At 54.0% G+C, this 12,219-nt stretch overlaps 1 protein-coding gene across 6 annotated transcripts in view; it reads left to right on the top strand.

Annotated features, from left to right (window-relative positions):
- The window catches only part of PADI2 (peptidyl arginine deiminase 2), a 55,315-nt gene that overhangs the window by 25,903 nt on the left and 17,193 nt on the right, over window positions 1–12,219 (top strand). For 5 of the 6 annotated variants that reach the window (XM_061395514.1, XM_061395538.1, XM_061395505.1 and 2 more), the window contains exons 4-6: window positions 3,416–3,477; window positions 8,947–9,064; window positions 9,836–9,961. In XM_061395514.1, coding sequence (XP_061251498.1) covers window positions 3,416–3,477; window positions 8,947–9,064; window positions 9,836–9,961 — 306 coding nt within the window. The remainder of the gene's footprint in view (window positions 1–3,415; window positions 3,478–8,946; window positions 9,065–9,835; window positions 9,962–12,219) is intronic. The other variant, XM_061395546.1, reaches the window with a different exon arrangement.

Raw genomic sequence — 12,219 nt, forward strand, 5'->3', positions numbered from 1 at the left:
GAGGCCAGTGTCTTGATTCCCCAGGGCAGGCTGCCTTGAGCCCAGTCCTGGTGACATTTCCAGTTAATCTATCTCACACCCTGGGTGCCACCTGACACCTTGGGGCTATTCTGGGGAGCTGAGGCAGGATTTGGAGCCTCCGGGAAATGTCTGGAGCCCAGAGGCCCTGAAACAGATGTCGCCTCCCGCTCCCCAGGGAGGACAGAGCGGCTCCGGGAGGCAGAGCCCTGGGCAGGCCACAAGCCTGCTCCCATCCCCTCAGGAGCATCCCATAGGAATCCAGTTAAACTGGACCTTGAGGGAAGCTTTGAAGGGGAGAAGTCCTCGAGGAATACCTTGTAACTTGGGGGAGTCTCCGAGGGAGGGCGGCAGGGTGAGGAGGCCGTTCCAACTGACCATAAAGTTTTGTCAAGAGTCACAAGAGAGAAGGTGTCAAGCACCGTGGGATGTCAGGAGGTGGATGATAAGGGAGCCCGATTATGTGATTTCATGGGAAGTCAGTGAAATTTGTCCCAATTGAATAAACCGAAGAAAAAATAATAGGCATATTATTCGGTATTACAGAGCTTCCCTCAGGCGGTGAGGGGACAGGCTAAACAAAGAACCCCTGGGTTTATTTAGAAGCTGTTTGGTACTCTCTTTGGGTTTTTTTTGTTTGTTTGTTTGGTTTTTTGTTTTTGTTTTTTTTTGCACTTGTGCAAATATTACATTGATAACAAAAATTTAATGTAAGAAATTCATAATGGGGAGTTCCTTGGCATTCTGGTTAGGACTTGGTGCACACCACAGGTTCAGTCCCTGGTCAGGGAACTAAGAGCTCGCAAGCCACATGGTGCAGCCCAGAATAATGAAAAGTTCATAATGAAGTACAGGGAAACGCTCCTGATTTCTCTCCTGTGACCACTGCTTTCATGGACCACAGGAGCCGTGATGCAGTGGCGCCTTGCAGCCTAGAGACCAAAGCCACAGGGTCACCAGGGTGGGGAGTTGGCCCCTCCTCTGGGAACGACCTCTAGAGGAGTGAGTCCTGGGTCTTGGAAGGTGGGCTTTGGTTTTGGAAACAACCCAGGGCGGAGGTCAGCCTGAGACTGTGGAGAAAACAGCCAAGGGCAGGGGTCTGGAGTCCAAGACCTGAGGGCGACCCCTGGCCCTGCACTTTTCGGGGTCTTCATGGTCATTGCCCTGCTGGGAGCCTTGCTTCCTCCTATTTATGGCAGGATGGCCAGGGTGGTGACTGAGGGAAAACACCCATGGGAAGTGCGCTCCTGTCCACAAAGAACTGTACACCCAGGAGAGATTGTTATCTTGAAAAGCAAAGAGTCATTCCTGGAGAGGGCTGGGTCTGCAGCAGGTCCCCTGGGAGAAGCTTCAGGAAGGCAACCTCCCCAAACAGCAGCATTCCCTGGGGAGTGTCCCGCTGGAAAGTCCGTGGCAGTCTGGGAGCCAGCATCAATATTGGTGCTTCTAAGCCTTCCGTCTCTAACAGTAGCTGGTGGGGCTGCCTTCTCCACTCTGTCCCTAGGAGTCTTATCCCACGCCAGCCCCCCAGATCATCAGCCCAGTGTGCTGACAAGTGACATCTCCAAGTCTGAGTTTGCTCGCCTATAAAGTGGGAACAATAATATTTATCTCATAGGACTTTCCCTGGTTGCTCAGACGGTAAAGAATCCACCTGTCGATGCGGGAGATCCGGGTTTGATCCCTGGGTCAGGAAGATCCCCTGGCGAAGGGATAGGCTGCCCACTCCAGTATTCTTGTCTGGAGAATCCCATGGACAGAGGAGGCTGTGGTGTACAGTCCATGGGGTCGCAGAGTTGGACACGAATAAACGGCCAACCACACACAGAGAAGACTGGGGGCTCCTTGAGAGCAGGCACTGTGGGCCGATTGCCCGCCCCGCTCCCCATGTGTGGGGCCTAGAGGCAGTCGATGCTCAGTAGTGATTTGCTGTGTGAATGGGATCAATGGGAGGAGTTTATATAATTATTTCCTACAGCACCTAATGTGGGGCGCAGAAGTGGGGATACTGCCTCCCTCTCCCAAGGACTCGGTGCCCTTAGAACCACCCTCCTACCTCCTTCCAGACCTGGAAGAGCCGCATTCAGAGTGAGGAGGGAACTGGGCTGTGGGCAAAGGGAGGCCCTCCGTATAATCCCTGACTTAAGAGAGAGGAGGCACGCCACCCCTCCAGGGAGACAGCTCAGCTGCCAGCAGGACCGACCAGGAACCCGGTCGTTCTCACCCAGCTCCGACCTCCGTCCAAGTCATGCTCAGCCCAAGGCCGAGCCCACAGGCTGTCCGCGACCTGGACCCAGCTCGCCTCACTCCGCGTGTCGCTCCCACCACCTTCCCGACATTTCCCCTGCCTCACCCTCTTGGTCTCTAACTCAGGGGGCCATGTTGCCCCCAGGGGACCTTTGGCAATATCTGGAGACCTTTTGGTTGTCTCAGCTGGGGGGATGTTATGGGCACCCAGTGGGTAGAAGCCAGGGATGTGGCTAAACACCCTGCAATGCACAGGGTAGACCCACAACAATAGCAGCAGCAACAATTTGGTTCAAAACGTCAGCAGCGCCTATCGTTGCAATTAGGACAACTCATCTAATGGGAAAGCGCCTCATTTTTCAGGTAGAGCGACTGGGGCTCAGAGAAGCTGTTTAAGCCGCCCAGCACCACACAGCTTACAAGCCGCAACCACGGTTCAAGCTCAGTCCTGTCTGATGCTGAACTTTGGGCTCATTTCATTGCCCCACGAAGTCCCCACAGCAGGCCTACGAACAAAGAAGGTCCCTCCCCCAGAGGAGGGACAGCGAGGACCCCATCCTGGATCCTCTATCTGGCGGCTTGGCCTCTTGGGCACAGTCAGATCAAGAGGAGCTGACAATGCAGTTTCCCACCCAAAGTAAAACCCTCAGTCCTTAGGTGTGGAGTCTAGACACCCTGGAGTTCTGGAAGAGAAACACACAGACGCATATGTGTACACACCCCCAGGACAGGCCAGGAAGGCAGGTAGGGAGTCCCGTGAAAGTTTCCAACATCTGAGCTTTGATTCACACGAAATGCGGTGTATGCTTCAGATCTCCTTGTGTGACCCTGTGACCTTGTGCCCTACCTCTGAACTCCCAGATCTGCCCAGTGCGGCTCATCCCGCCCACCACCCAGAGCTGTAGAGGAGCAGCAAGGGGGCGGGAGACCCCAGACCCACCCGGCAGCACCTTCGTGAGTTTCGCAATCTGCACGGTGTCTGTTCGTGTCTCCATCCAGCAGTGTGGTGTTGAGGTAGGGGGTTGGCTAAGGTGACCTCAGCACAGCTCTTCCCTCGGGTGAGCTGCACTGTAACCCCGTAGGTCCCCCTCCTGCCCCCTCCCCACCCTCTCTGGCCAGCCCAGCAGCTCACCCACCTGTCTGTCCCCAGAGATCTCCCTGGATGTGGATGCAGATCGCGACGGCGTGGTGGAGAAGAACAACCCAAGAAAGGTACCTCACTCCCAGGGCAGGCGGCCCTGAATGGGGGGCTTCCAGGGCCAGAGCCCCAGCCTGGGGCCTGCAGGCAGCCACGGTCCTCCCAGCAAACTCCAACAACTCTCACTTTACAGATGAGAAGACAAGTTCCCAGACACACACACCATTGACAGAGCCCACCGAGGAGCAAGCTCCTTAGAGGAACAGCCACAGAGCTGGTCCCCAAGTCTCAGTGGCCCATCCAGAGGGTGGGGACACCCAGGTCATGCAGTTGGTGTAAAGGATGAACGTCCTGCCACAGAGGAAGTGCCGCCAAAGCATTTGCTCTTACAGTTTTGCCTTTTTGGGGTTTTTTTGGCCATCAGGAGCAGAAGATTGCAGTAATCATTCCCAATTCAAGGCGTGTCATCTCTAATGATGCACACACACCCTCTTCCTGGTTTTGTGTATTCATTTATTTGTTCATCCGGTCTTCCCTGGGGGCTCAGACGGTAAAGAATCTGCCTGCAGTGTGGGAGACCTGGGTTTGATCTCTGGGTTGGGAAGATCCCCTGGAGGAGAGCATGGCAACCCACTCCAGTATTCTTGCCTGGAGAATCCCATGGACAGAGGAGCCTGGTGGGCTACAGTCATGGGGTCACAAAGATTCGGACGTGACTGAGCACATTTGTTCATTCATCATTCACTCATTTGTTCATTCATTCATTCTCCCCGGTCCTACATTCCTTCACTCCCACTCTGCTCCCCTGCAAAGGACCACGTGGATGATTTTAATGGGTCACTTTCCGTTCTTGTGATTCTTGCGAAACATGCAGTGTGGTTAGGGTGTGTGTATTTTTAACTTGTGTAGGTGGCATTGTGTTCTCCAAGTCGTCTTCCTCACCCCCGTTTTATCTATTTTTAATTGAAGGATAGTGGCTTTACAGTAATGTGTTGGCTTCTGCCATACATCAACATGAGTCAGCCACAGGTATAGATATATCCCCTCCCTCTAGAACCTCCCTCCCACCTCCCACCCCATCCCACCTCTCTAGCCCTGGTTAAAGTTCCCGGAGTCGTACAGCAAACCCCCACTGGCTGTCTAGTTTATATATGGTGGTGTGAATCTCAACCCCATTTTTACGTTCCGCTGGTTTTGCTCTGCACATCCTGGCTTCTATTTTCCATTTTCTGCTCTTCTAGAGCACTTAGATGTTTGCCATGGGCATACACTACTTTTATAACAACAATCTGTATGCTGGTTTAAATTATATGGAGATGGGCACTTTAAAAAGTAATTAAATACAGCCCAGTGAGAAGCCTGGGGCCTGGCAGCCAGCTCCAAACTCTTGACGTGCCTCTGGGGGTTCCTCGGGGCTGTAGGGGAGCTGGCTCCCCGAGGTTCCCAGGGAGGGGCGTCTGCCCACCCCTGCCTTCCTGAGGCCGAGTCAGCCCCACAGATCTGTGCTCAGTGTCTGCGGCCACATGAAGGCAGGCCCCAGGGCGGCCCCTGAGGCGTCCTGCTTCCCCCGAGGAGCTGGGGGCTCACCCAGCCCCTGTGGGCCTGGACTTGCCCTGACTTCCTTCATCTGGGCCAGTGCAGTTTAATGTGATCTTCATTCATCTCATAAATATTTTTTAACTTCATTGAAGTATGGCTGATTTACAGCGTTGTGTTAATTTCTGCTATGCAGCAAAGTAACTCAGCTCTACCTGTGCATTCTTTTTCATGTTCCCTTCCATTACGGCTTATCACAGGACGTGAACACAGCTCCCTGTGCTAACCAGTAGGGCCTTGCTGTTCAGCCATCCTGTATGTACTAGTACGTCCGCAAATCCCAGGCCCCCGGTCCTCCCCCCGCCACCGCCTGGGCAACCACAAGTCTGCTCTCTATATCTGGGAGTCTATTTTTGTTTTGTAGATGTGTTCATTTGTGGCATATTTTAGATTCCACGTGTAAATGCTGTCACTGCTATTTGTCTGTTTCTGACTTATTTCCCTTCGTATGACACCTCCTAAGTCATCCATGTTACTGCAGACGGCGTGTACCATTCATTTTGGTGGCTGAGTCCTATTCCATCATACCCATATGCCGTCGTGCGCACGTTCCACGCCCATGTGCCGGCGTGCGCACGTTCTATTCCACGCCCATAGGCCGGCGTGCGCACGTCCCACTCCACGCCCGTGTGCCGTCGTGCGCACGTCCCACTCCACGCCCGTGTGCCGGCGTGCGCACGTCCCACTCCACGCCCGTGTGCCGTCGTGCGCACGCTCCACGCCCATGTGCCGTCGTGCGCGCGCTCCACAGCCTCTCCGTTCGTCGTCGATGGACACGGAGGTTGTTTCTGTGTCTTGGCGACGGTGCCTAGTGCCGCTGTGAACGTGGTGGAGCGTGTATCTTTTCATATTATGCTTTGTCTGGGAATATCTCCAAGTATGCGATTGCTGGATCATGCGGCAACTCTGTTTTCAGTTATTTGAGGAACCTCTGTACTTTTCTCCACAGCGGCTGCATCAGTTCACATTCCCACCAACAGTTCCCTTTCATCCACACCCTCTCCTGCATCTATTATTTGCAGACTTTTTAATGATGGCCGTTCTAACCAGTGTGAGGTACCAGTGTGTGTTGTTGTTTTGATTTATCCCATAAATATTTTTTCAGCGTCTCTTATGTTTCACGACTGGGTCAGGCCTGGGGGATGGCGAGAGCAGGAGAGACAGCAGCCCCTGCCACCGGGGCCCGCAGTCCAGGGGGCATGGGGGCCACGGTGAATGAAGACTGGCGGCGGTTTCGGCACAGTTGTCCTGAGTCCGCCCCAGAAGGAGCGCGTGAACCCCGGGAAAGCTGCTTTGGTCCAGAATATCAGAGAGGCTTCCAGGAGGAAGGGGGGTTATGCTCTGGGACCGGAAGGAGGGGTGGACTTGGCGAGGTGAAGCGGGGCAGGGCCGCTTTCCAGGTAGAGGGGGCAGCGCGCGAAGGCCCGAGCTTGGAGTCTTCTGGGAGCCGGGCGGCGGCCAGCGAGGGGGAGGCGGACGGAAAGGGCCGAGGTGGGCAGGTCTCGCGGGGCCCCACGGCCCGAGTCAACAGGGGCCCCTGACAAGGCGTGAAGCAGGGAAGCAACGCGATCCGGTTGGAGTTTGTCCTAATATCGCTCTGGCTTCAGTCTTGAAAAGGAATCACCTTACAGGTCCCACTTGGAGCACTCAGAGCAAGTTTGAAAATGGCCGGGTGTCCGTTCACCCGAGAGCCCTGAGCCCCTCTGGGTGCCTCTTCTTCCCTCCAGTGTTACGGAGATATAATTGACGTATATCAGCGTGTACGTTTAAGGTACCGCAGAATGGCTTTGTTTATTGATTTGGGCTGCGTCGGGTCTTGGCTGCAGCACTCGGGGTCCCTGTTACACCGTGCGGGATCTTTCGTTACAGCGCGTGGACTCTCTAGCTGTGGTGCGTGGGCGCAGTAGTTGCCGCAGCGAATCCAGAGCACACGGGGCTCAGTGGTGGTGGCCTGTGGCTTCAGTTGCTCTGTGGCACACAGCCTGGTGATTGGACTCACATCATGAAATGCTCACCGCACTCAGTTCAGTGTAAATCCATCATCTCATATAGGTACAGAGTTGTTGCTCAGTCACTCAGCCGTGTCCGACTCCTTGCGACCCCGTGGACTGCAGTGTGCCAGGCCTCCCTGTCCTCCACCAACTCCTGGGGTTTCTTCAAACTCACGTCGTTGTGTGGGTGATGCCATCCAACCAGCTCATCCTCTGGCGCCACCTTCTCCTGCCCTCAATCTTTAGAAATAGAAAAACAGAAAGTTTTCCTTCCGATGAAAACACTTAACATTTACTGTCTTCACAGCTTTCATTTATAGTACATAGCAGTACTTGTCTCTCTCTGACTTACTTCACTTAGGTTCATCCATGTTGTTGCAAATGGCAAGATTTCTTTTTTTTTTTGTAGCTGAATACTATTCCATTGTGTATGTGTACTGCATCTTCATTATCCATTCATCTTTTTTTTTTTTTCTCACCATGTGCCAGGCACTTTTTTTTTTTAACTTTACAATATTGTATTGGTTTTGCCATACGTCAACATGAATCCACCATGGGTGTACACGTGCTCGCATATCTATTCATTATTGATGGGCACTTAAATTCCTTCCATATCTTGGCTATTGTAAATAATAATGCAATAACATGGGAATACATATGTCTTTTCTAATTTGTGTTTTTATTTTCTTCAGATAAAGACCCAAGAGTGGACTTTCTGGATCATACGGAAGTTCTATTTTTAATTCTTTGGAGGAATCTCCATACTTTTTTCCATAGTAGCTACACCAACTTATATTCCTACCAGCAGTGCGCAAGGGCTCCCTGTACTCCCCATCCTCGCCAGTGTTTATTATTCGCTGTCTTTTTTGTGGTAGCCATTCTGACAGGTGTGAGGCATTTCACTGTGGTTTTCATTTGTATTTCCCTGTTAATTAGAGATGTTGAGCGTCTTTCCACGTATCTGCCCCCGTTTGTATGTCTTCTTTGGAAAGAATGTCTGTTCAGCTTTGCTGTCCATTTTTAAAATCAGGTTGTTTTCTGACCTTGAGTTGTATGAGTCCTTTGTATATTTGGGGTATTAACCCTGATCAGATACATCTGTTACAAGCGTCTTTCCCATTCAGTGCGCAGCTCTTTTGTTTTGTTGATAGCCTCCTGAGCACAAGCTCTCTAGTTTCATGTGACCCTGTTTGTTTTCGCTTGTGTTGCACTTGCCTGAGGAGATAGATCCCAAAAAACTGTTTCTAAGACTGATGTCAACGAGCACACTGCTTGTGTTTTCTTCTAGAAGTTTTATGGTTTCAGAGCTCACATTTATGTCTTTATCTACGTTTATGCTTGTGTGTGGCATTTGTAAGAAAGAAGCCCAGTTTGGTTCTTTGGGCGTGGCTGTCGGGGTTTGCCCAACACTGTCTGTTGAAGAAGCTGTCTTGCCCGGGGTAGGCTTGCCCCTTGTCGTGGGCTGATGGCCCCGTAAGTGTGCTTCCTCTCCGGCTCTGTCCGCGCCGGTCGTCTGTGTGTCTGTCTCCGTGCCCTCACCTTGCTGCTTTGACTGCTGCAGCTTTGTGGTTTGGTCTGCAGTCAGGCCCCGTGTTGCCTTCCCTCTGCCTTGGAGCCCGTCATAAAATGTCTGCCTGTCCATTTCTCTGGGCCCTGCCTCCCCACCCCACTCCAGGCAGTGGGGCACCAGATGTGAGGCTCGTGATGCCCGAGTCAGCCTTCTGTATCTGTCTGTCTGCCTGTCTGTCCCCACCCTGAACCTGCCTTGGCGCTAACCCTGGCTCTCTCCAGGCATCAGACGAAGGACTCATGCTTGCCAGGTCACAGCTGCCCCCATGGCTGCTCTTGAGTCTCACCCTGGGCCGTCTCCCCAGTGTCCTGTGGTGTCTGCACTGAGGTTGGGAACATCTGCAGAAGTAGAGACAACAGCGTTGTCCTCTCTCCTCGCCGACGCAGGCATCCTGGACCTGGGGCCCTGAGGGCCAGGGCGCCATCCTGCTGGTGAACTGTGACCGAGACACACCCTGGTTGCCCCAGGAGGACTGCAGTGATGAGAAGGTCTACAGCAAGGAAGGTGCGCGGGCTCAGCACTCGGGGCTGCGAGGAGGGCAGGGAGGGGCAGTGGGGACATTCGGGCCAAGTCTTGGGCAAAGCGGGAGGCGGGTGTGACCTTGGCTCTCCTGAGGACTGGGCTCAGGTATCCACTCTTGCTAAGAACAGATGGCGAAACTATCAATACTGCTCGGTTGGATTGGAACCACGCTCTTTACAAAGCTGCACCTATGTTAAAAAAGGAGCAGAAGGATGTTCCAAAAGTGTTATGGGAGGTCATCTGTGGTGTTGGAGATAGCAACTAGTTCTTACACTTTTCATAATATATACGTTTCCATAACATATACGTTTGGGGTTTGCTTTGTCCTGCTTGTAAAAGTAACAGGCCAACATTCCAGCCACAGTTCTCCTTTGTTTTTCTTTTTTAATTGAGATATGATTGACATACAGCAGTATGTGAGTTTAAGGCACACAGCACAGTGATTTGATTCCCATACATCATAAAGTGAGTATCTCAAGAAGTTTAGTAAACATCCATCATCTCATATAGGTACACAATTAAAGAAATAGAAAAAAAAATCCTTGAGAGGAGACCTCTTAGGATTGACTTTCTTAACAACTTTCACGTGAGACGTGCAGCAGTGTCTGAGATCAGTCGTGTTGTTCCTCACATCCCGAGGATAACTGGAAGTTGGTACCTCCCAAGTACCTTCATCCAGTCCCCCCGCACCTCGGACCCCTGCAGCCCAGAGCGGTTCTCTCAGTTCTAGCCTCCTCTTGCCTCTGCCCGCAGACCTGAAGGACATGTCCCAGATGATCCTGCGGACCAAAGGCCCTGAGCACCTCCCTGCCGGCTACGAGATCGTCCTCTACATCTCCATGTCGGACTCGGACAAAGTGGGCGTGTTCTGCGTGGAGAGTGAGTGTCCCCTGCCCACCCTCCAGCGGCTTCTGCCCTCTGGTAGCGTGCTTCACCCTCTAAGGCTCCCCAGGGCCCCATTAGTCATCACAGGGGCAGGTGGTTGGAGAGGTCCAGGACTGGCCTCTTGGTAATGGACCAGCCATCATCCAGGGCCACCTCGGCCCTGTGAAGTCAGGGCCCCAAGGGCGCGGCCTCTCCGCCCTCAAGGAGTCAGCGGTGACAGTCACGGGCTTTGTGAGTCATCCTCCCCAGACTCATGTCGACTTCATGACGCCTGAGGCAGGGACCCACCCTCTCCCCGGCCGGTGTTTCTCCTCTCGGACTTTCTGAAAATGAAAAACTGCCCCGACTTTTTTTTTTGGCATGCCGGGTCTTCATTGCAGCATGGGGGATGGTTAGTTATGGCACATGGGCTCATGTGGGCTCACGTGGCCTCTGGTTCCCTGACCAGGGATCGATCCCGGGCCCCCTGCAGTGGGAGCGTGGAGTCTCAGCCACTGGACCACCCAGGGAAGTCCCCCGCCCCGACTTTGAAAGAGCCCCTGATGATGCTGTGTGCACCCTCGAGGAGTAGACCCCTAGTTCATCTTGCCAAAGACAGGGCATCCGGGGCCCCCTGTGTGGGAAACATGCTTTGCAAGGGGCTAATGCCCACAGCTGCCCGCTCAGTCTCATGCCTTCTGTGGTTGGCTGTTGAGCCCCTCCGTGCCGGGTGCTGGGTCTCAGCACCAGGATCCCTGGGTCAGCACCCTGCCCTCAGGGAGGGGACAGCCTGTGAGGGAGACGTCACGGGGAGCTGGGCTGGGGGCTCAGGGGCCCTGAGACGCCGTTCTGGAGCCCAGGGGCTTCACATCCCGGGCGTGGGCAAGTCTCAGCAGGCCAGCCCTTGGGTACCTCGTGTGGGATGTCACACGTGGCTAAGGAGAGTCCTGACTGTCCCCCTGGCGACAGAGATCAAATAAGAAACATGTCAGCACTCAGCAGCTGGTCCGTGGAACGCTCCCTGTGGATGACACTGCTTCTCAGGGGGCTGTTATTGTGATCGTTGATTATAGTCAGTGACGTGGACAGGCGTCCCCAGTGCTGTTAGGAAGGCCCAGGCGTGTGTACCCCGGCCTCGGATTCTGCCCTCGGGTCTCAGAGGTCAGCTCCTGACCTTTCTCTGCAGGGGTCGGCTCCTGACCTTTCTCTGCGGGGCTGCGGTGACCGGCTTGCACCAGTTTTCCCAGGACTGTCTTGGTTTTGCGCTAAAAACCCCTCATTCTGAAAAGCCCCTCAATCTCGGGCAAACCAGGGCAGCCGCTCACACTCTCAGAGTCTCCTGGGGAGGTGGAACGACTCCACCCTGACCGGAAGGGTGATGTCACGTGCCAGCCTGCGGGCCAACGCCTAGGGCTAAGGGGAGGTCAGGGTGGCTGGCGGGGCCAGCCCGAGGTGCGTGGGCCGCGCCATAGAGGGGCATTGTTGGTTCCTGCAGGGGGAGCTGGCCACGCGGAGGCAGGCCCGCATCCAGCTGGGGATGGGAGACAGGGGAAGGAGGCTCCGGGGACAGTGGCTGATTGTTCCACCGAGTGATCGATCTGCCCGGAGCTGGCCCGAGATACTGTGGGCCACAGACAGAAAAGACTACACACAGATGGGCCAAAACGAGTCCTCGTACCCCACCCAGCTCCCCTGCCAGAGCCCCACCCTCCCAGGCCCAGGGGGAGCCCACACGCACACACATCCCACCTAGCTGCCCTGAGCCGTGGGAAAGTTCTGGAGCTTTCTGGAAAGACAAGTCAGCTTTGTGGCCTGAGATCACTTTCCCAGCATCAGTTCAAGTGCAGCCTGAGACACGTGGTCATGGGAGGCCCTGGGTCCCTGGGGGAGAATTTTCCTTAATGATGCGGAGCCGTCTGGACCTCCTCGGTGGTTGGGACACAGGACACGTGTCTTCTCTGCATGAGCAGGATGTCACCTTTTGCGCTGACCTGGGACAAACCCCTTGGGACACGCAGTGTTTCGGTCTGTCTTCCTCATTTCTTGGGCCCACCCACAGAAAGGGAGGTGAGGTATTTTTTTCTTTGCCTTCTATTCCTAAACCATTCAACGAGAAAGTCGTGTTTTTCAGTAAAGGGTCTGCCGATACATTCACAGGTTCTCGTAACAGTAATACCAGCGGGTCCCAGCTGTGTTACCGGTCGTCACCCTTGGTTACCAAGCTTACCTCGGTTCCTGATTTTATCTTGCAAGCACCTTGTGGCATGAGTGTT

Source organism: Bos javanicus, chromosome 2, assembly GCF_032452875.1.
Source record: "Bos javanicus breed banteng chromosome 2, ARS-OSU_banteng_1.0, whole genome shotgun sequence".
In the NCBI taxonomy this organism is placed as follows: Eukaryota; Metazoa; Chordata; class Mammalia; order Artiodactyla; family Bovidae; genus Bos; species Bos javanicus.